Source organism: Carassius gibelio, chromosome B22, assembly GCF_023724105.1.
Source record: "Carassius gibelio isolate Cgi1373 ecotype wild population from Czech Republic chromosome B22, carGib1.2-hapl.c, whole genome shotgun sequence".
Taxonomy (NCBI): domain Eukaryota; kingdom Metazoa; phylum Chordata; class Actinopteri; order Cypriniformes; family Cyprinidae; genus Carassius; species Carassius gibelio.
Window position 1 is genome coordinate 12,051,398 of NC_068417.1, and position 24,604 is coordinate 12,076,001.

The 24,604-nt window shown below is 36.5% G+C and overlaps 2 protein-coding genes and 1 long non-coding RNA gene across 3 annotated transcripts; 2 read left to right on the plus strand and 1 right to left on the minus strand.

The window, feature by feature from the left end:
- The first annotated feature begins 9,112 nt into the window (after window positions 1-9,112).
- LOC127987137 (uncharacterized) lies at window positions 9,113-13,398 on the plus strand. Its single transcript, XR_008161044.1, has 5 exons — window positions 9,113-9,199; window positions 9,306-9,387; window positions 10,725-10,876; window positions 11,053-11,142; window positions 12,736-13,398. It is a non-coding gene; the product is annotated as an uncharacterized LOC127987137 (long non-coding RNA).
- Window positions 13,399-15,951: 2,553 nt separating this feature from the next.
- On the minus strand, window positions 15,952-21,463 carry LOC127987119 (uncharacterized). The gene is made up of 6 exons (XM_052589417.1): window positions 21,318-21,463; window positions 19,655-20,059; window positions 18,396-18,467; window positions 17,865-17,969; window positions 17,712-17,762; window positions 15,952-16,077 (listed from the first exon to the last, which is right to left on the minus strand). The coding sequence occupies exons 1-5, from the start codon at window positions 21,361-21,363 to the stop codon at window positions 17,713-17,715; spliced, it is 678 nt and encodes a 225-aa protein (XP_052445377.1). The 5' UTR covers window positions 21,364-21,463; the 3' UTR covers window positions 15,952-16,077; window position 17,712.
- A 1,605-nt stretch (window positions 21,464-23,068) lies between these two features.
- On the plus strand, window positions 23,069-24,394 carry LOC127987128 (SLAM family member 9-like). Its single transcript, XM_052589427.1, has 2 exons — window positions 23,069-23,517; window positions 23,641-24,394. The coding sequence occupies exons 1-2, from the start codon at window positions 23,271-23,273 to the stop codon at window positions 24,021-24,023; spliced, it is 630 nt and encodes a 209-aa protein (XP_052445387.1). The 5' UTR covers window positions 23,069-23,270; the 3' UTR covers window positions 24,024-24,394.
- Window positions 24,395-24,604: the final 210 nt, after the last annotated feature.

Here is a 24,604-nt window from a genome sequence, read left to right on the forward strand (position 1 = left end):
TGAAACTCTTACTGGCATCTTTACAGACTTGTGGTTTGATCTGTTTGCTGGACAAACAGCTTCTGCATTCTGCAAAGAAAAAAAAAATATATATATAGTGATAGTGTTATACAACATCAGGTCTGCTTCTATGAGAGTGAGATAATTATTTCTAAGAATTACAACCAATGCATGCAAGAAGAGCATGTACATGTGCAATGGATGGGTGTTGGTCAAATATTATTGGTTGAAGTATCACAAGCAACACTATATCGTATTTTAACACTCTCCTGTTGTTCACAAGCTGTCCGTCACAGAAGTGTTCACATATTTAAATTGCTGTAATCTGAAAATGGTTCAAATGTTTGTTTTGTTCTGCTTGTGGCATCTGGTTGGTAAGTTATAATAATCTTCATTTTAAGACACCGCTTCTTGCTCTTACTTGTTTATTTTAAAATATTGTTTTTGTAAAGTCCTGATTTTGTTATAACTATATTGTTTTGCGCTGCTTGTTTACATTGATTAATGTACTTACTTGGTGAACTATTAAAAACTAGACCAAAATTCCCAAATCTACCAGAAATAGTGTGGCCTTTGTTCTTCATCTGTGTGCAACAGAAGAATTCCTGCCGCTGTTTTGACTCCTCATTTTTTAAGCTTTTTTGTGAGATCCCATCTGAGAAAGATACCATATAGTCACATACATCCGGATACTAGTATGAGTGCATTTAGCCTAGCACACAGCACATAGCAATGTTTTGAAAGTTCCATAACAAAAATATAGATTAGGCTTATGTACATCATACATCACATTTTTATTTATTTTTGTATTTAGGTTAGGTGTTATAATGCCAACATGAACTCTTAGTGAAGCAGGACTAAAAAAACAAACAAACAAGCAAAACCGAACTACAAGTGTGAACACTTATTTTGTGATTCTGTTTTGTTTAGGTATGTTTGGTGAAACAGATGAAGTGACATCAGTGTCAGTGACGGAGGGAGATTCAGTCACTCTAGAAACTGGTTTTACTGAAATAATGGATGATGATCTGATTCTGTGGAGGTTTGGAACTAAAAACACTTTAATAGCTGAAATCAATGTAACTACAGACCGCTTTACTATATATGATGATGGTCCTGATGGGAGATTCAGAGACAGACTGACAGTGGATCATCAAACCGGATCTCTGACTATCACAGACATCATAAAAAAACACTGTGGACTCTATAAACTACAGAGCAACCATGTGAGCAAGACATTCAGTCTTGCTGTGTATGGTGAGTTACTGTCACGCTGTCAGTCTCTGTTTTCCTGGGTGTCCCCTAGTGAGCTCACTTCTCCTTAGGCACTTCACCATAGGCACTTTAATTCCGCTAGTCTGGTCATGTCTTCACAGTAATTGCACTCCAATTAAATCGCACAGGTGTTGACAATCCTTAGTCATTAGTCTTCCTATATAGAGCTGTCTTTCTCTGTTGTCTGTATGGAGTCCTTACCCTATGTGTGAGTTGTGCTCGTCTCCCGAGTTTTCCCTTTACCTTCTTGTTCCTCCGAGTTTCATCCAGTTCCCTCTTTTGTTTGGTTTGTCTCTCATGACTGTTTATTTTGTATTTTTCCCTTCTTTAAATAAACCCATACTTGCAATTGGATCCTGCCCTCACCTTGTGTTTTTCCCAAAACCCAACCGTCACAGTTACATATTACAGGCTAAGATTTAACCTGCTATGCCTCATTGTGATTATATTCTTTCTTGAAGAAACACACGGTTCTATGGTTCTAAGCCCATTTATGAGATAAAAAGTAGAATATATATAGTTGTAAAAAAAGTTAATTTTTATTCTTTATAATGATGTCATTATTTTAATAATTATTTATGTACAGCTATTTTTAGCTATACAAACAGTTAATTTTCTGTTTGATATTGACAATAGTGTGTCTTACCATATTATTTTAATGTATTATCTTAATTAACACAGGTTTGTAGTGCAAACAGTTTTAGTGTTTACTGCAGGTTGTTATTCTTCTCATTATTTCCTTATAGCTGCTAATGAACCCGGAAGTCTCGCAGAGAGGCTTACCTCCACCTTGAAGAAAAAGGTGGATACAAAAGCATACAAAGGTGTGCTTCTGAAGTGAAACTACTCAGTGTTTCTGAGTACCATTACCAAAAAGTAGTATTTTTCAAGTTTATTTGACTAAGTATACTTATTTTAACTTCAAGTATATTTTTAAGTATACTTTATGTAGTATACAAATATCAGTGTTCTTGTTACGAAGAGAGAGTCAGAAACATTCGGATCCAATTGCAGCATTTATTAAACGAATGGTCAGACAGGCAGAGATCAGGAATGGCATCAGGTGTGTCAGGGATAACCAGAAACAAGCAGAGATCGGGACAGGCAGTAGAGAATCAGAGTAGGAATACACAGTCCAAAGGTCAAACATGGGAATAACAAATGCTCAGAAATGTAAGCAGGGCTAAACAAGACTTTCCAATCTGGTGGAGTGAGTGTGCTGCTTATATATGTGTGTAGTAGCTGAAATGAGGTGCAGGTGTGAGTGAAAGTGACGTGACATTCAGCCAAGTATGGTGACCCATACTCAGAATTTGTGCTCTGCATTTAACCCATCCGAAGTGCGCACACACAGAGCAGTGAACACACACCCGGAGCAGTGGGCAGCCATTTATGTTGCAGTGCCCGGGGAGCAGTTGGGGGTTCAATGCCTTGCTCAAGGGCACCTAAGTCGTGGTATTGAAGGTGGAGAGAGAACTGTACATGCACTACCCCCACCCACAATTCCTGCCGGCCCGAGACACGAACCCACAAACTTTCGATTGGGAGTCTGACTCTCTAACCATTAGGCCACGACTTCCCTATAAAGGTGCAGGTGTCTGTGTGCAATTACTTCCAGGAATGGGGCAGGATGGGAAATGGAGTTCTGAATGAGTCCTGAGTGGAGTGCCCTCAACTGAAGATTATGGGCACTACAACTAATGATCGTGACACAGCCCCCACCCCCAAAGGAGTGGCTTCCAGAAGCTAAAGATAATCTAGGAGGGCGGTGGAGCAGAGGTGGAACAGGGGCAGGGACGGTAGGCCAGGTCCGTGTGGAAGTGCAGTGGCCGGGGACCGGGGCAGAGCAGGCAGAACTGGAGCTCTTCCTGGGCCTAACATGGTGATCAGGAGCCCTTGCTGCACCTGACATGGGAAACAGGGGCCCTTCCTGGGCATAACATGGGAAACAGGGGCCCACCATGGGTTTAACTCGGGATCAAGGTTTAACTCAGGAACAGGGACCCACCGTGGGCTTAACTTGGGAACAAGGGCCCGCCAGGGCAGAGCAGGTAACGTGGGAGTGACGAGACAGAAGCCCACCAGAGCGGAGCAGAGGACCACCACAGCCAAGCAGATGGGACAGAAGCCCACCAGGGCGGAGCAGAGGACCACCACAGCCGAGAAGACAGGACAGAAGCCCACCAGGGTGGAGCAGAGGACCACCACAGCCGAGAAGACGGGACAGAAGCCCGCCAGGGCGGAGCAGTAGACCACCATAGTTGAGCAAATGAGACAGAGCAGGCGGTGGGTTCATGGAGGACCTCTGTGGCCATGACAGGACAGACAGAGAGTTGGTGGATGGCCTCCATAGCCATGACCGGAACAAATGAGAGCTCATAGACGGCCTCCATGGCCCTGGCAGGATAGGACGAGAGCTCTGGAAGTTTGTGACGAGAGATGTGACGAGGCTCTGGGAGTTCGGCTGAATTTGACCTTACTCTGGATGGTCAGAGGTGATTTGACCTAACTCTGGATGGTCAGAGGTGATTTGACCTAACTCTGGATGGTCAGCGGTGATCTGACTAGGCTCTGGTAAAGGGATCTGATCAATGGGGACCTGACTTGACTCTGGGAGGTCAACAGGGAACTGACTTGACTCATGAAGTTTAACTGTTGTTTTACTTGACTGTTGGGTGTTAATGGTGACTTGACCTGACTCTGGACGGTCAACGGTGACCTGACTAGACTCTTGAAAGTCGACGGGGTGGAGTGAGTGTGTTGCTTATATATGTGTGTGTATTAGCTGAAATGAGGTGCAGGTGTGAGTGCAGATGCAGGTGTTTGTGTGCAATCAGTACCAGGAATGAGGCAGGATGGGAAATGGAGTTCTGATTGAGTCCTGAGTGAAGTGCCCTCTACAGAAGATCATGGGCACTCCAACTAAAGATCGTGACAGTTCTAAGTACAAACTTGATTACAAAAATGTTGGGACACTGTACAAATTGGGAATAAAAACAGAATGCAGTGATGTGGAAGTTTCAAATTTCAGTATTTTATTAAGAATACAACATAGATGATATGTCAAATGTTTAAACTGAGAAAATATATGATTTTAACGTGAAAAATAAGTTAATTTTAAATTGTTTTAAATAGATTGTTCCAGATTCTCTGAATGTTTGGATGATATTATGCTCTTTTCCAAATAATAAGTAATAAGTTACAAATCGGTCCTCCAGCTGTTCCTTATATGTACATTTAACTTTTCCGGCTTCTTATTGCTACCTGTCCCAAACTTTCTGGAATGTGTAGCTCTCATGAAATCCAAAATGAGCCAATATTTGACATGACATTTCAAAATGGCACTGTCATCATTTGATATGTTATCTATATTCTATTGTATTCTATATTCTAGTGAACTTTACATCATACTTTAATTATACTTCTATGTCACCATTTAGTTCTTGTGTATATATTTTGTTATATGAATATCTGAACATACAAAACATCCAAAGAAAGAACAGAGTATCTGCTTGTAAACAAAAACATTTTATTCTAGCTTCATGCATTCTTTTTTCAAACATTTTAATGTGGTTAGGTTTCATAAAAAAATAAAGAAATAACATTTTGAACAAAAAGCTGAAAAAAACTCTATGAATTGGATTCAGAATGATAATCAAAATGTAGATGGAATCGATCAACACCCCAAAGCTTGACTGTAATTATTACCTCTTCATCGGTCAACATTTTATTCCATAACATTACAGTTTTGATGCTGTTTCATGTCAGATGATCGTGTTAGAGTACATGTGTTAGTATCATAGACAGTATAAAAACAGGTTAGTATCTGGTGTTTCTTTTTTCTTCATCACTTGTGTTATTTTGGAAATTCTGTGCAGAAGAAGTGTACTAGCGCCCTCTACTGTATAATAATGAAAACATGGATTCTAGGATTATAGCTCAAATATATTTAGACTTTTTGTAAGAATAATTAAAGTATACTTAAATGTAATATTAAGTATATATCTGAAGAGCACATAAAGCTAATTTCTGATAAGTACATAAAAAGTAAACTAAAAGCATACTTTCCTAATTTTAGTTTAAAAGAAGTATACTAATAGCACACTTGAATAAACTTATTTTTCGTAGAGTACACATCACACCAGCAGTCAAGTGATTTTAGTAAATGAGGCTTAATTATTTCATAACTGTTTCAAAATGTTTCCAATCCTGTGTGTTTACTGAAATTGCCTTCAGTGGCAAACTTTTGAACCAGTGTCTTATTGACCTATGTTGTGAATATTTATGTCATGTTCAGCTCGTCTGCCTGTCCGTGCCATCAGCAGTAACTCTCTGTCTTCATCATCATCTTCATCTTCATCAGAATATGAACAGCTCAACTTCACTAAATTCTGTCAGGCACGTGCAGGTAAACCAGCCGTGATATTAATGTTTTTTAACACAATTTTGAGATTGTTACAGAGAATAAACCATCTTGTTAAAAATGACAGCACTATTATTACTTCTTTTTTTTTTTACATCCCCAGAAGTCTGTGTCCAGTGTTGTGATACAGTTGAAGCTGTGATCCGATTGGTCGTCACTGCTTTGATGGGCGTGGCTGCTGCGGCTGCTGTTGTTGTTTTGGTCAATGACATCAGATCTTACAAAAACTGTTAAAGTTGAAAACAGAACAGAAATCCATTAATATTGTGACATTTCTTAGTTTAAATAGGTTTCATCTGCTAAAATAAAAATGATCAGTGTTTTCTTCTGAACTGTATCAAAGGTTTCCAGTACATGTGTGGCCATCAGGTGAATATTATTTAACATTTCAGTTTAAACTGTATTGAGTGTCAATTACACTGTTTTTCCCGATAAGTAAAATCATACACTATCAGACATTAATGTGGTTCACAAAACAATATGCTTTCTAAAATCCACTCAAAATATCAGACATCTGGTCTCCTCCATCTGAATGGATTAATAGTCTAAGAATAAAAAAAATGGAGTCTGTGACCATCATACATGACTCACTTTTCTATGAAATAGGTCAAATCAAATCTATAGACTGGCTCTGCCTTCAGCATCTAGTGTCAGCTTCTCCAGACTGCAGACTGGGGCAAAATCTGAGCAAATCTCATGTACTTCATTCTAGACTATAGTGACTATAGAAAACTGAATGGAAACATAGGAAAATCAACTAAACACTGTGTCATATCAGACTGTTCAAAGGTAGAGGGAGAGGGCTTTGGCAATGGTTCAGCATGGTATCTTATGCACAGTAGTCCGAGGCAATGCTGCCGGATTCAGAGATAGAGGCGAAGAAAAGGGTCTGACAGGATAGCACCAGAAGTGAGGACTGAGGTGCATCTGGAGGGAAGGAAGAGAAAAATGAAGCCAAAAAGGGGTGGAGCCAAAGAGAAGAAGGAGCCAGGTGGAGCCTTAAAAGGGTCATGAAATTAGAAATCGAAATTCCCTTGATCTTTTGACATATATGGGCTCACTGTATCATAAAAGCAAGTTTTAGAACTCAATACATTCTTGTTAGTCTAAAAACAGCTTATATTGAAGCCAGTCTGCTAAAACAACGTTTGTGGAATGTAGGACTCTATGATGTAATAGTGTGCTTAAACACCGCCTCCACAGAAGATGATCAATGCCTGCTACTACGCCATCACTGCCTGTTTAGCCCCGCCCACCGATTCACGCACATAGTGTAAATAGATCGCAGATCTACACTTACCTAAAGGATTATTAGGAACACCTGTTCAATTTCTCATTAATGTGATTATCTAATCAACCAATCTCATGGCAGTTGCTTCAATGCATTTAGGGATGTGGTCCTGTTCAACACAATCTCCTGAACTCTAATGATTATTCTGTGTCATTCCTAATCGTTTACTCAGTCATTCAAAAAAAATGTGTTTAATAACAAAAGTGAAAGCTGGATGTTTTTTTTTTTTTAATGCACATATGAACTGGAATATAAACATGCTTAATCTCTGTATTTTAATTTATTTATTTGCCCCAAAATTTAGAAATTTAGTAGATAAAATGCACTATATAATTAAAATAAATTAAAAAACGTCTTTAATCATAAACTGCATTGTGGTGCACTTGAAAATAATTTTGACTCAAATGTGTATAGGTCAAGTTTTGAAATCTACAACCTTGTCGTACTTTAACAATGTTTTGCTTATTTTCTAAAAACTTATAACAATTACAATGTTTTGTAGTTTAATAACAAATGGCTATATCAAAACATACAGTAATTTGTTTATTTTCATTCCAAAAATAAAAGTAGATTGCTTTTGCTGAATAAAGACTTCAACTGATTCTGTGTTAAGAGTTTTATTGACAGATGAGGTGAAGGAATTACATAAATGACATTTACTACACACCTGTATAAACATAAAATACATGTTTAAAAAAAAATAACAGGTGAAAGCTACACAAGGGTTTACTTGTATATGTGTTTAGGGACAGGCCTACTGATTCACATAAGCAAGCACATGTTATAGGATTTCTGTTGTAAGTAAATTATTAAATACATTATTAAAGTAAATTCCTATATGAACAACAAATGGCAAACAGAGATTTAAACACCATGAACAAATTTAAATAAATCAGTCTAAATGTTGGGAGAAGAAACATGTTTCCAAATCAATGGGACCAGATTTTTTATACCCATTGCAGAATAAGCCATTCAAGAATGACCCACGTGTTTTTAATATTAGTAGAATATCCACAAACATGATCTTTTTTTACAAAGCCCTTTATCCATGAAACGTGTTTTATTAGGTTGTGCTTGGTTTGATTACCTTTGATTTATCTTGATTTCAAAAGTGTGGATTTCAGGAACAAATTGTAGTAAAACTTTAAACAATACTGGTTAAACAACACAACATTTGTATCAAATAGCAAGCTTTACAAATTTTTTTTTTTTTTTTTTTTTGCATATGATTTGTTTAATTATTACACTAAAGTACACACATTACTTACTAGAACCAGGAAGTATGACCATATTAGCCCGGTCCTGTCCACAATGCACTGGCTCCCTATCAAACATCGTATATATTTTAAAATATTGCTTATTACTTATAAAGCCCTGAATGGTTTAGCACCTCAGTATTTGAATGAGCTCCTTTTACATTATACTCCTCTACGTCCGCTACGTTCTCAAAACTCAGGCAATTTGATAATACCTAGAATATCAAAATCAACTGTGGGCGGCAGATCCTTTTCCTATTTGGCGCCTAAACTCTGGAATAATCTACCTAACATTGTTCGGGAGGCAGACACACTCTTGCAGTTTAAATCTAGATTAAAGACCCATCTCTTTAACCTGGCATACACATAACATACTAATACACTGTAAACCCTAATGTTGTAATTAATAAAGAAATCAAGTTAACATAACTTCACATTACTTATAACACCAAGTTTTGCCATCAAAACTTAAACAGGTGTGTTTAAATTACTCATTGGCAGTAAAAATCTTTTGAATTAAGATTTTAAGTGTTATTAACTCAGAATTTCCATTTATTTAAATTATTCGCTACGTCTCTGTTTAAAAATGATTGGTCGCGCTTGAAATTCTGCCTTGACAACAGCGCTGATTGGCCAATATAACACAAGGCGGGAATTGTTGTTCGAATTTGCTGAAGACGCAGCACTGATTGTGGTTCACAATCATTTGCAGGAACACCTGAAAGAAGAAATAAATAATACAGTTTAAAGTTAAATAGGTAAGTAAAGGTTTAAACACAACGCATAAATATACACACGTTGTTTTTTTATTTCCTTATACGTTTTATTGTCATATTATTTGCATGTTGAAAATACTTTTCCGTTTTACTCTGGCAGCGGGCAGCTGCACAAGCAGTCAGACAGGCGTTAAAGCAGGCGGGAAGAGAGTCGTTGTGAAAGACCCAGAGTACGCTGGTAGGTAGAATAATGGAAAAATATATATTTAAATTTTGCTTAGCTGCCACGTTCGTGTTACCAACTTTCTGTAAGAACATCTGAATTTCCCGTTTTCCTCCTGTAGGGACAGTAACATTAGCAGGCAGGTGGTTATGAAGCAGACGAGGAGGGGGAAGAGTCGAGGCCACAGGAGTAACGTTACGCTGGTAAATTTTGCTTTATTGTCTGCTATGTTTTATTTTATTTTTTTATACAACTGGACTTAAGGTATAAATGCGTTTAAGTTAAAATCCCCTAACTTCCAAACATAGTCAATGTTTTACAGACTAACTTAGCACTGTTGTTTACAATAGACCTAAGCGTGATATTGCGGCTCGAACTTCATGAAAAATCTATTTCCAGACACTGAAATGTCTCTTTGTGTAATTTGTGAAAGGACTTTTCTTTTATTTGGTGTAAAATTGGGCTGCCGCGTGAATACTGACTTATGCCTATTGCCTAACGTTAATCGTTATAAGAATTTCTTTGGCCGGTATGTTAATAAAAAAAGCAGACCTTTTCCTGCCTGCGACACATTTACAGAGATATTATTAATTAATGAATAGTTATGTGGAATGAAATTATATGAAATGATAGGTCTATGCAAGAAACTAAACCTCATATATTACCTTTAATTCACAGCCTCTGCAAACAAAGCTGAATTTGTTTACTACAGTCTGGAACACAAGCGTAAAGATGTACATCAAACTTTGGGAATCTGTCAATCTTCCCGATTTGAGATGACACATGTGAATGTAATTTTGCTTTTTTAAACGGGTTGCAACATTAAGGATAGCAGCAAGTATCATTTTGATGAACAACACAACAGACCCATCTCCTCCTGACAGCCTGGAGCGCAAGCACCCTGATGTGTGGTTTATTTACAACTAGCAGGATGTGCAAAATGGTACTTGCTACTATCCTTGATGCTGTAACCTGTATAAAAAAGTAAGATTGTTCACATGAGTGATCTCAAATTGGGAAGATTGAGTTTTCACATATTCCCAAAGTTTGATATATCTTTACACTCGCACTCCAGACTGTAGAAAATACACTCAGGGCTGTTTGTACAAGGTAAAGGTAATAATGTTATAAATAATTTTGCTTGCATAGACTTATCGTTTCATTTCATAAGACACAAATATATCATCAAGAATCACAATTATCGATTTTGTTTTGCTTGTACACGTTTTTTGACAATCAAAGGGATGGTTACAGTTGACTTTCATTATATGAATAGCCAAAGACAACAGTTTCAGCTAAAAATCTCCCTTAATGTTCTGCTAAATAAAGTCGCCCACATCTTGGATGCTAGAGTGAGTAAATTGACAGCAAATTTTTATTCATGAATGAAAAATCCTTTTAAATGTAAGTAAATAAATAATTAACCTTTTTTTAATTAACACATTTTTGTACCTTTGACTGGAATTAGCTTGTTATCTTAAAAAATAATCAAGCACACCATGCATGCATGTTGTTACTTTCCCCTTCTTAATTTTTTCAGGTCTACGTGGAGTTTAATAGGATTGCTGGTAAGATCTTGAAAAGGGAATTTTACGAGACCCTTGACCAACATAGTACATGGCTCTTGGACATTTTCAGAGCCAGAACGGGAGTTGCTGGTCAGCTTTTGATGAACCTTCTGAAGCAACAAAGGTTAGTTAGAAGTCCCAATAATTTATCCTAGATATATCTTAGAAGATAGTAGATTGATTCTTTATAAACTGCAATATAGACTTCATAGTTGATCTCTGATTAAATGTTTAAAGGCTATAATAATGTATTATTATCAAGTGGTTGGATTTAATAACATTTTATTTTTTTCACACAAGCTATCAGAGCCAACTGAAACTGAACTTTGGTGCTTAAAGGACTACCCCTTTGGTTTGGAGATGACTCCTGCTTTCTTTAAGATGTGTTTGGTAAGTGTTCCAAGGAGAAAATGTCCAAAAGACACCCTCTCACCCTCTATACACACTCTAACACATTCACAATCTCGGTCATTCACACACACTGTATCAATCTAAAGGGTTAATTCACTCAAAAATGAAAATTCTGTAATTCATTGACTCACCCTTGTGTCATTCCATCTTTAAGACACAATAGATTTTTTTTTTAATGATATTCTGTAACTTTATGTCCCTCCATTGACATCCAACACAACTACACTTTCAAGGATGATAGGAAAGACTTTGTTGCAGTACTCTGTACTTCTGTACTCCAGTGGTTTAACCTCAATTTTCTGAAGCAAAACGAGTGCTATGTTTGTGCAAAAAAAACATAATTTACCAGTGTAATTGTTTATCTGCAACGCCCGCTCAAGACAGTATCTCATATAGCGCCACAACGTGTGAGTTTTGTATTCATGTGAGAGCAGACGTAATTGCGTGACCGTGCATTGGAGATAATATTTTTTTATAAGTTGTACTTTTTTTTTTTTTTTTTTACTTGTGCAGCTTCATGAAATTGAGGTTAAACCACTGGAGTCACATGGATTACTTTAATGATGTCTTTCATACCTTCTTGGACCTTGAAAGTGGTAATTGAATTGGATCTCTAGAATGGACAGACTGAAACCTCATGGGTTTCATTAAAAATATTTTAATATGTTCCGAAGATTAACGTAGGTCTTTCAGATGTGCAACAACACAAGGTTCAGTAATTAATGACAGAGATTTAAATTTTGGGTGAACTAACCCTTTTAGGTTGATATTGATGCAGTGTATGTGAGACATCGTGTGAATGTGTAATAAAAAATGAAAATTCTGTCAGTAATTACTCACCCTCATGTTGTTCCAAACCTGTAATACTTTCGTTCATCTTCGGAGCACAAATTAAGATATTTTTGATGAAATCTGAGAGCTGTCTCACTCCTCCATAGGTTTCTATTGTAATTGTAACTTGCCGGCCCAGAAAGTTAAAAACATTGTTAAAATAGTCAAAGTGACTACAGTGCCTCAACCTAAAGTTTATCAAGCAATGAGAATACTTTTGTGCGCAAAAAAACAAACAAAATAACGTCTATTCAACTATACATTGTCCTCTGTTTCTCTGAGTGAGTTCAAGTAGTCTAACAGTGCAGCACTTCTGGGTTGTACGTCAGAACGTAGGCTCACTATTGGCCACCATCACACACATGACCAGCGTGAGCCTCCGTTCTGATGTACAACCCAGAGGCGCTGCGCTGTTACATAACGTAACGCTACGCTTGATAAATTTCTGGTTCAGCCACTGTGGTCACTTGTACTATTTTAACATGTCTTTACAAACTTTCTGGGCTGGCAAGTTAAATTACAGAGAAGCCTATGGAGGAGTGAGACAACTCGGATCATCAAAAATATTTTAATTTGTGTTCCGATGATGTATTACTGCGTTGAAACAACGTGAGGGTGAGTAATTACTAACAGAATTTTAATTTTTTTGGTGAACTAACCCTTTAAGTTGCACCTTTTTGAAATGTAAATGAGCTTGCATGTATGTGAATTAATTTTAATTTGTTAATGTTTTTTCACTAGATGTCCGATGATCACCGCTCAATTCTTTATGTGCCAGTGGGGATTTTGATAGTTGAAGATGGGACAAGATGGGTCTCCCTCTTCGATTGGAATCATAATCGAGGGAAAATTAGTGATGGACAATCTACATGACCTTCCTGAAGAAGCAATGTGCCTTCTGTTCGGACTTCTATATGCATTGCACCTGAGTTACCCAAAGTCACTGGGATACATGTTTGACTTCATTCAGCGGATTTTACTTTCCTTGGGGCAGAAAGACCTGCAGCCTAAAACACAATCGTTGGCAAACCAGCTGTTTGGCTAAAATCAAGAAATTGCTTGGCGCACTTTTAATTGCAACACATTTACATTAAACATGGTCTTTTGAAAATGAGACTTAAACATATGAGCTTAATGTTTTTTTTTTTTTTTTTGTGAGTGTAATGTTCTGTAAAAATGTAAGCTTACTGTTAAACATGAGCTCAATATTTTAATGTGACTTAAAAATGCAGCTTGCTGTTAAAAATATGAGCTACTGTTTTCTAAAAATGTGAGCTTAAGTGCTGTTCAAGTGTCTAAATGTGACTTAAAAATATGAGCTTGATATTAGTAATGTTTCTTAAATTAATGTAAATGTATAAACCAAATAAAGCTGTTAATGGAAAAACAATATTTGTATTAAATCATTAAAACAAGTAAACCACATAAAACTCAAAAATTTAAGTTAAGTCTATTTTCCTTTTTAAGTTATCTGTACTTGAACATTTAAGTTAATTCAATGAAGAGACCAACATTAGGTCAACTCCATTGAATTGAGTTGTCAATTTTGCCATTACTCAATTTTACTTACGCAACCACTTTCCTCAAATCATTTGAGTAGTCTCAACTTATTAGGGTTTACAGTGTATGCTTTTAATATCCAAATCCGTTAAAGGATTTTTAGGCTGCATTAATTAGGTAAACTGGAACCGGAAACACTTCACATAACACCTGATGTACTTGCTACATCATTAGAGGAATGGCATCTACGCTAATATTTGTCTGTTTCTCTCTTATTCTGAGGTCACCGTGGCCACCAGATCCAGTCTGTGTCCAGATCAGAGGGTCACTGCAGTCACCCGGATCCAGTATGTATCCAGACCAGATGGTGGATCAGCACCTAGAAAGGACCTCTACACCCCTGAAAGACAGCGGAGACCAGGACAACTAGAGCCCAGATACAGATCCCCTGTAAAGACCTTGTCTCAGAGGAGCACCAGGACAAGACCACAGGAAACAGATGATTCTTCTGCACAATCTGACTTTGCTGCAGCCTGGAATTGAACTACTGGTTTCGTCTGGTCAGAGGAGAACTGACCCCCCAACTGAGCCTGGTTTCTCCCAAGGTTTTTTTCTCCATTCTGTCACCGATGGAGTTTCGGTTCCTTGCCGCTGTCGCCTCTGGCTTGCTTAGTTGGGGTCACTTCATCTACATCGATATCATTGACTTGATTGCAAATAAAAACAGACACTATTTTCAACTGAACAGAGATGACATCACTGAATTCAATGATGAACTGCCTTTAACTATCATTTTGCATTATTGAGACACTGTTTTCCAAATGAATGTTGTTCAGTGCTTTGACGCAATGTATTTTGTTTAAAGCACTATATAAATAAAGGTGATTGATTGATTGTTTGACATAGGAAAAAAAAAATAAGAGGCAGAAGTGCAAGTATCAAACTCTGCTGATTTGTAACAGATATATTAATTGCAAACAAACAGCTTCTTCACATAAACTGCAGGCTTTGTCATGTACTTCCACTTGACACCTTTTTTAAGGAGAAAAAAAAAGTTTGTGACACCATTCACAACCTCAAACGACATACTTATCAAATGAGATGTTTTTAATAGCAACAGAGGAATGTGATTAAATGTTTAACAGCTGCTGGTCCATTTACTTGTAGCGTATTCTAACGATGGGCAGATGCCTCTGGCAAATAAGCAAACAATTAATAACATTTAGTGCACAAACGAACAATTATATTCTACGTTTGCTTATCTTCATTCAAAGCTGAAACGTAATTAAACTACCGTGTTGACCAGTTTATGTGATCCGGTGACAAAGTACTAATATTTTCAGGGTCGCTTTAACGCGAAACAGGAAACTCATGAATATTCACGTATGCTCCGCCCAGCGTCACCGAAAATCTCAGAAACCGAATATTTCAGAACACCGGCCGTACGCTCTTCTTTGTCAACCGCGCTGCGCTGTCGCACTGTTTTCATTCAAACCAAAACGTAAATACCAAAACACATAAACAATGCATCCTTGTCGCGCGACTCCATACGCCATCTGCGTACAGCTCAGATTTGCCAAAATGGCGCTACGGTGTTTTGGAGAGACACAGAGGAGGTGGACTGTTGAAGTCGTTATTTTTGTTTTCTTCGTGTACAAAAAGTATTCTCGTCGCTTCATAACAAGCACTGGAGGCAGTTGGACTATTCTGACGATGCTTTTCATACTTTTCTGGACATTGAGAGTGTTAGCTACTTACTTGGCAGTCTATGGGACACTCTCAAGCCCTCCGGTTTTCATCCAAAATATCTTAAATTGTGTTTCGAAGATGAACAATAGTGACAATAGTTTTACGGGTTTGGAACGACATGGGGTAAGTGATTAATGCCACGATTTTGGGGTGGTTATATCCCCATATAATCAGGAGGGAGATTTTTACAGCTCTTATTTGGTCTACACGTGAATTGTTGTTTACAGCATTTAAACAGTTTTCACAGACAGTATTATATACTATTATATGGGTAGTGTAGTACTTCATGTGGAATATATCTATGTAAAATTAGTGGTTCTCTTATACAGAATAGCTTAATATATGTTTCTCTTAATATATGTTTCTCCTCAAAAAGCAACTTTGTGCTATGTAAGTTTCATAGTTGGCTAATGCATAGTACAGAGATGCAAATAAAAGCTAATAAAAATAATTTCGATAGCATTTTAACAACATTTACACAGTCTAGATATGTCCATTTTCCTAATAATCACAAGGTATTGGCTGTATAATTTCAGAAACAGTGTTACAGTCAGATTATTTGTAAATAGATACCGAGGTACAAAGAAAAAAACATTTCCATTTCGGTAGGTATTACAGCGACTGCCTCCACCTCGTGGTTGCAGAAACACTCAAACAGCCACTCCAGGAACATTCAAATTTTATAGTAAAAGTAAATAGTAATTTGTACTTTTAATGAACATTTTACAAGATTTGGTTCACTGTTCTTCCCCACTAAATTGCTCTCCTTATATTTGAGTCTGAGGGGGCCCAGTTCTTGTTACAATCTTGTCAAATCGCTCGACCTTTGTCGTTCTGTAAGAAAACAAGTAATCACAGAAAACAAAGAGAAATAAATAAACAATGTTTACAGTGTATTTATTTGTTTTAAAAAATCATCACATCTGTCATCAAGTTAACAAGATTTCCAGTTAAAGGGAACCCAGAGTATTAAGGCTTCTGTGGCTTAATATAATAGACATGATGTGTCTGAAAGGTGTAGTAAAAAACCCATGAAAGACTTGCATTATTTAAAAAAATCCACATTGTTTTATACATATGTTGGGTCGACATTATTTTAATGATGTGAAACGGCTACATGGAGACATAATTTACGTTATATTAAAGGAATAGTTCACCCAAAAATGAAAATTACTCCATGATTTACTAATCCTCAAGCCTCATATATGACATTTTTCTTTCAGACGAATACAATCAGAGTTATATTTAAAAACATCCTGGCTCTTCCAAGCTTTATAATGGGAGTGGATGGTAGCCCAGAATTTAATGTCCAAAAGAACTGAACCAATCCATTATAAAAGAAGTCCACACAGCTCCGAGAGGGGTTAATAAAGGCCCTCTGAAGCGGCACAATGCATTTTTTAAGAACAATATCCATATTTACAACTTAAACCTTTGTCTTTAGCCTCCGCTACCTGTCGTGCGCACGTTCACGAGAGTGTTGTCCACCGGATGACGTAGGATGTGGGCAAACGCAATGACGAATACGCGAGTGACAGAGGAGAAAGCAAAACAAAACAAAGATTTGTAAAGACAAATGTCTGAGATTTCAGCATAAGCCAATATAACGTATATATTATTATTTATGACATTTTATATTAACTAACATGGAGAGGCTTTTTCTTAGCGTATGATAAATGCATAAAATAAGACAAAATAAAAATAAATAATTTTTTTAAGTAAATCAAATTCATAATTCCAAGTGACTATTTATAACTACAAGTGATAAAAATAGCTATTATTTATAATAATAATAATAATAATTTATAATAATAAACCTTTAATCAAGATTTTACTCTAAAATATAATCATATAATAATAAATCAGGCGTCGGCAACCTTTTCGGCATGACGTGCCAACTTTAACATTAAACTGACGCTTTGCACTTTGATTCTGTGAACAGTAAACCCCGCCTACTTTGATTTGATTGGCCATCTCAGTCATTTTGACATTGACGAGCGCTGTAAGACCGCTGAGGATTTGATCTGAAGCGCCAAGTATGTGCAGCGACTAGCACAACTTAATTCTCATACTTTAATAGTATTTATAGTTCCTATCAGTTCCTTTGTGACTATGAGAAGTTATTACCTCAGAATGTACGTCAGTATGCAGTTTTCGCTCTCGCTCGCGTGCCAGCGTTCATCCATCTGCTTGCCACTGTTGGCACACGTGCTGTAGACTGCCGACCCCTGGCCTACATCATCTGATGGATGCTACTTCAGAGATTAACGTTTATAAAAGTTGTAAATATGGATATTTTTCTTACAAAAATGCATCGCTTCACTTCGGAAGGCATTTATTAATCCGTATACCTTCATTTTAGCTACATTTAAATAAAATGTTGAAAGTTAGTCAACTAAATTTGTTCATTTAAATATAGCTAAAATAAATTGATTTCAAGTTCAATGTACAATAACGCAGTGTCTTACCTTACAATGGGACTTTCAGCAGCTGCTCAGACTTGTTTTTATCAATGTTTTCTGTAAAAAAAAAAAAAAGAAAAACACACAGACAATTAAACACTAATTTTGGTTAATAAAGATGGTTTTTCTGTAAAATTCTTATCTGTAGGTGATACTTGCCCTTGCTAGATCTCCTGCAACGATAGTTAATCACACCAAGAATAGCAGCTGTAGCTAGCAGCAACACACCAACACATATTCCAGCTATAAGACCCAAAGACAGACCTGAATTAAGAAAAGAGACATTAGTGTGAGTGAATCTGACAGTCTGTTGTACAGTATTCACTGGATATATTCTCTTTATGGAGCCTCTCAAAGATCCTATAGAGATCTGAAAGACTAATTCCTGTTAAAATTTTTGAAATTATTGTTTATTAAATACATTGCTAAATCTTTTGATTGATTTATTTCAAATAAGATATTTAAGATTACAGTCAGTTAAAAATAAATAACATTATATGTAAAATAACAGTTATAATACTAACAATAAAATCATTGCTGACAAACCTGAATATAACTGACAGAGATCAATTTGGGAGGAATATGTTGGAGGCGGTCACTCTTTAGAACAATGTGCCTTTATAAATGAACTAGTATTTGTTCTGTGATCTATTGTACATAAATAAAAAAAGAAGGGAGGAAAAAACATACTGCTTTCATGCTCTTGTTCCTTGTCCCCATTGTATGATACTTTGTTGGGTTTGTCAGTACTAGAGAGAGAGGCTGGAAAACACAATGGAATGATAATGAATAAATAATAATAATAAAAAAAAAACTGTTATTTTTATTTAGTAAGTAAGTAAGTAAGCTTTATTTCTATAGCACTTTTCACAGACAAAAAAGTCTTTTAATTAATTAAATTAAAATATACACTTAACAGATATACTCATGCACATAACATACAAATATACACAGATACACAAAAACATACAAAACCATATTGCTAATTAAATGCTTGTCTAAAAAGATGCGTCTTAAGGCATTTTTTAAAAGCTTCCACTGAATCCAAAGCTCTCAAGGCTAATGGAAGGGAGTTCCAGAGCCTTGGAGCCACCACACAGAAGGCTCGGTCACCTCTTGTTTTAAAACGTGTTCTAGGAACAGTTAAAAGGTTTTGACCAGAAGACCTCAAAGAGCGACCAGAAGTGTATACATGCAGTATATCCTGGATATAAGAGGGAGCCTGATCATGCAACGCTCTGTAAGTAATGGTTAAAATTTTAAACTGTACTCTAAAACTAATTGGAAGCCAATGTAGAGCCTTAAGTATAGGTGTAATATGTGTTCTTCTGTTGGTCTTATTCAAAAGTCTTGCAGCTGCATTCTGTACCACTTGCAACTTGTCCATAGAGGATTTGTTTAAACAAGTGTACAGTACATTGCAAAAGTCAAGACGAGAAGAAATAAAAGCATGAATAAGCATCTCCATCTCTTTTTTAGAAACCACAGATCTAATCTTAGCGATGTTCCTGAGATGGAAAAAACAGGAACGAACCACAGATTTTACATGACTGCTAAAACACATAGATTTATCAAAAATGACACCCAAATTTCGCACAACATTACAGTCCAAAGATGATAGATCCCCAATTTGGAGGGATATTAGTATTACTTTTTAATCCATTATTTTTTTAAAGCCATTTCTATTTATTTGTAGCTGCAGGAAAACCTTTCCAAACAAGGAACAAACCACCTACAGCATCCTGTTTCTAATATCGCTGTTATTGTGGAATAAGGAACATCACTAGTCAAAGTGATCAATTCTGATAAAATGTCTTAGAGGACCAAATTATAATATTTTTAACACCATCTAAACATCCACATTCAGAGAATTGCTGAGTTTAACCATATTTGTTTGTAAAATGCAGCTTGTGAGTGAATGGATCCCTGAATGACTGAATTATACTCACCAGTGACAGAAACACTTGAAGTTTTGATGGCTTCGCCGATGTTGCTCATTTTTCTGGTGATTTTTGTGCCGTCACACTTGCTGTTTCGATTCAAGCTTTGGCTGGTTCCCGTGCTCTTGCTTTGGATGAAATTTGCTTCATAACGTCCAGCGTGTTGAGTTGTGATGTCTGTGATGATCAGAGATCCAGTCTCATAGTCCACCTTCAGTCTGTCTCTGAATATCCCTCCTTCACCATAATACAGACAACTCTTACTGGGATCTCCATTGATCAGAGCTATCAGAGTATTGTTGAAATACCACAGCATCTTGTCACGTTGTTGTTTGGTAACTCCTGTGCTTAGAGTCGCATTGTGTCCCTCCATCACTGACAGCAAGTTCAATCCAGATGTGTCAGCAACCAGACCTGGAGACAGTGACAAACTATATTTTTGACTTTCTTAACTTTAATTGTTTGTCGTTTAAATGGCAAAAGATGATTTCGGTGAATACAATCACAGAAGATGGGATTTACTGTTCTACATTTTTCATGGGGAAAAGAAAATGTGAGGTAGGATAATTGCAGATAAACATTTAATACATTAACTACTTGAACACTTTATCATCTGTTTAGTCAACCATTGAAGGTCATATTAGTGAAGTGAAACTGAAGCTGGAATCATTTCTTTGAATATCAAAGCAAAACTTTCGTTTTCTGTTTGACTCTTATGTTTAGAGTGTACACTCAATTGGTTGAGTTAAGTTGAAAGTGACAGTGAAACTGACAGTGAATACAGCCAAGTATGGTGACCCATACTCAGAATTCGAATACGATCCGAGCAGCAACATTCCGCTCCCCAGACAGCAAGCAGTTTCGGCCCAGATCCAGCCCACAGCTGGCCCGTGTGAAATCCATGTTGGCCAGATGTGGGCCGGATCTGGGCCAAAACTGCTTGCTGTCTGGGTGTCTCCAAACGCCAAACATTTTTAATAAAGCATTCTATTTACAGACAAGCAGGTTATGGGAGGAAAATGCTTAACGCGTAATTAAACGCGTTGCGTTTGTATTCTGTCATCATATCTTCTTGTCTCTGAGTAGAATGCTTTAATAATAATTTGTTTACTGAGTTTGGTCTTTTTAAAACATTTTTAATGTATAAAGCCACGTACTTTCACATTAAGTGTTTAAAAATGTCCCTAATTCTTTTGTGAATTCGATTGGTCTAGAAGATTAAACTTGCAGCAGCTAACATCTCGTGATTCAATAAATCAGACATAGTGAGACAAGTTAACAATTAAACACCTGCTTTATAATAAAGGCTTTGTAAAACTGCACAGCGTTTTTTGGCTTTTTAAACAACTCTGTCTTACACCAACTTCGCACACATTTCCTTTCATTAATGTCTATGAAAGACGATCGAACCAATCAGAGTAGGTGTGGGGCGGGGCTACACGTGCAACCCCGCCCCAGGTGCAGCCCCGCTTCGATCTGCAGGCTGCAGCCGGGTGTACTTGCAATCAGTCCTTACTTGGAGTTAGATCGCTCTATTTAAATTTAGATTTTATACTAACCTATATACAGTGTAGAAAGAGACAGAGAGAGAGAGAGAGAGAGAGAGAGAGAGAGATTGCCAGAGACATTTATTTAAGAAAATATCACATGCAATTTAATTCAAATGACTTACCATCAACAAGAAAAACAAACAAAGTGAGCACAAGGTAGCCTCCCATGATTGCAGTTGATGTTCCCCTGATCGATCAGTTAAATCTGTAATAACAAAAAAGAAAAGTAATTAAAAAGGGAGAAGTTATGCTGGTGCCGCTGTTGCTGTATAAAGAAAGCGATAGTAACTTGCTATTATTGTAGGTATGTAAGATGGGGGAGGAGAGAGGAGGAGGGTGTTTATCGTGTTTATATTATATTAGTTTTCTGTTCGTCAACTCATAGTAATAAGCAAGTTAAATATCTACAATGCAATTTGGTTATCGCTGCTGAAAGCTATCATACACCTGCTCGTATGCCGGTTTTAGCTTGTGCAACTATTGTCAGCTTTTAACGTTTGAGCATTTATCAGCTGGTTATTCAGGGAGACCAGCGCCAGCCTAAACCTGTAGATCAATGTATTAATGATATTACGTATGAAACAGAGGCTAAATCCATAAAGAGTTTCATTTCCATTTCGAGGCTCGTTTCTCAGCAAATCACGTAATCTACGGCTAAGTTTACTTTCGTTTTGTTTAAATGCCTTGAAGGCGAAGAACCTTACCGCTATGGTTGCACAATACAGACGATATTTTTTTTTTAAACCACATTAAATTCAAACACGCCCATAAGAAAATGTTCTTTCTTTCTTTCTTTCTTTCTTTCTTTCTTTCTTTCTTTCTTTCTTTCTTTCTTTCTTTCTTTCTTCTAACGAAGAGAATGAACGTGACCAGCAATGCGCGTAGTTGATGTGTCAAAGTGAAACATTCTGTGGTCACGTTTATCTTCAAAGAAATGTAATGTGAGCAGATTGGATGGAAACCCGCTGTGTTTTACTGGATGCGAGTTTATGCGTGTGGGTCAGTAGTAGGTTAGGTGGGTAAAGAGTGTTTTCATTTCCTGTTTTAATATGAACCTTACGATTTGACTTCCTTTTTACAAAAAATAAAATAAAAAATAAAATAAAAAATAAAAAAAAAACCTTTACTGATGTATGAGAAACAGTCCATTGAGAGTTACAGGAACCAATTATTCTTACTCATCACTCATAGACACTAAAGCACATCTACACAGGCTGACCATTATAAATTAAGGTAAAAAAAAATTCCCATGATAACAAACTGCAATAATCATTTAACATCTGCCTGTAGAGATTGTTTTCTGCCACTGTATAGTAAATCTGAATAAATGGCATATATTAGATGTAATTAGTGTGTAATCCTAGTGTGTGTGTGGTCAGTGAAGGGTGGTCGAATCCTGTTGGGGGAGGATCCACAGACACACACACACACTTACGTCACACTTCTGTCAAGTCTGAGCTGTCTTCATAGAGTTTCATGATAATATTAAGAGTGCTCAGAGAAAATGGTTTATGTTGTCATTTTGTTCTGCTTGTGTTTGTGGCAACTGGATGGTAAGTTACAAATGTATGTTTTTTATTATTATTATTTAATGTTTCAGCTGATTTAGGTCATGCTTTGGTTTTTATATAGGGTAAGAAGATTGATTTGCATTCATTATATCGGAGTAAAATACATTCTGAAATTGAACAGGAAAATTATTGTACAATTTATTGGATCGCAGGAGATCATATTAAGGACAGATTCAGTCAGTTTGTTCACATGAGCTCACCAAATCCGTATATATATATATATATATATATATATATATATATATATATATATATATATATATATATATATATATATATCAATGGTGATTTATCTCCCATCCCTGTCTATCTATTTCTCCTTTCATTTATTATTTTTCCTCTTTGTTCTTCATTTCACTGTTGAATACAGAGCAGTTAAGACGATAAAATTGTTTACCTTTTCATCTTTGATCAAACTCTTCAGGTACATTTGGTGTTAATACAGTGAAGTCAGTGTCAGTGACGGAGGGAGATTCAGTCACTCTAGAATCTGGTTTTACTGAAATGATGAATGATGATCTGATTTTGTGGAAGTTTGGATCTGAAAACACTTCAGTAGCTGAAATCAATGTAATGGCCGGCAGCATCACTGTATTTGATGATGTTCTTGATGAGAGATTCAGAGACAGACTGAAGCTGGATCATCAAACTGGATCTCTGACCATCACAAACACCAGAACTGAACACACTGGACTCTATCAACTACAGATTATCAGAAATGTTAGCAAAAGTTTTAATCTGACTGTCTATGGTGAGATAAATATTTGTCTTTTATTTGCAATAGTTTTAAAAGTAAATGCATCCTAAATATTTAGTTTAAACTGAATGACATCAAGAACTCTCACTTAACATGTTTGTTTCTAATCTTTCTCAGCTCGTCTGTCTGTTCCTGACATTACCAGAGACTGTTCATCATCATCATCATCATCATCATCTTCATCACAGCAGAATTGTTCATTGTTGTGTTCAGTGTTGAATGTGGGTCATGTGACTCTCTCCTGGTACAAAGGAAACAGTTTATTGTCCAGCATCAGTGTGTCTGATCTCAGCATCAGTCTCTCTCTACCTCTGGAGGTGGAATATCAGGAGAAAAACAGCTACAGCTGTGTGCTCAACAATCCCATCACAAACCAGACCACACATCTTAATATCACTCAACTCTGTCACACATGTTCAGGTACAGCAGCTCTTATGTGTATAATAGATTTGATTAAAATGGGTTTAGTTGATTTAAATGACTGTAGCTGGTTACAATGATAAAAGGCAAGGCACATTTGTTGATATAGCACAGTTCATACACAGTAAACCAAAGTGTTTTACATAAATTAAAGTGAAATATTTATTTAAAAATGGATTTAAAATGAATTAAAGCATTTAATAATAATAATAATAACCAAAAATACAAACAAACAAAAAAAAACAGTGCAATCATTCGGACGTACTCAGTAAATGCACATCTAAACAGATGTGTTTTGAGTCTAGATTTAAATGTGGCCACTGTTTCAGCACATCTTCAAGACATGTTCAGCATTTTATGTTTATAAATAACATTTCTGAAAATTGTTGAGCTATGTTTTTCTTTTCTTTTTTTTCAATTGGATGAATTGTATGTACTGTACATATTTATATGCATACTACAGGTGTTTAAGCCTGAAATGAAGAAAATGAAGTCCAATTTGATTTTTACTGTAAGCCGCAGTATGTCAGTGTTCTGGACAACACTTCCTGTTTTCCTTATTTGGTAATGTTTTCTGTTCTTGTCTTCAGTTCTATTAGTTCCAAGTGTTCCCTGTTTAATTAATTTGTTTCCAGCTTTATCTCACCTGTGTCTGTCTTTA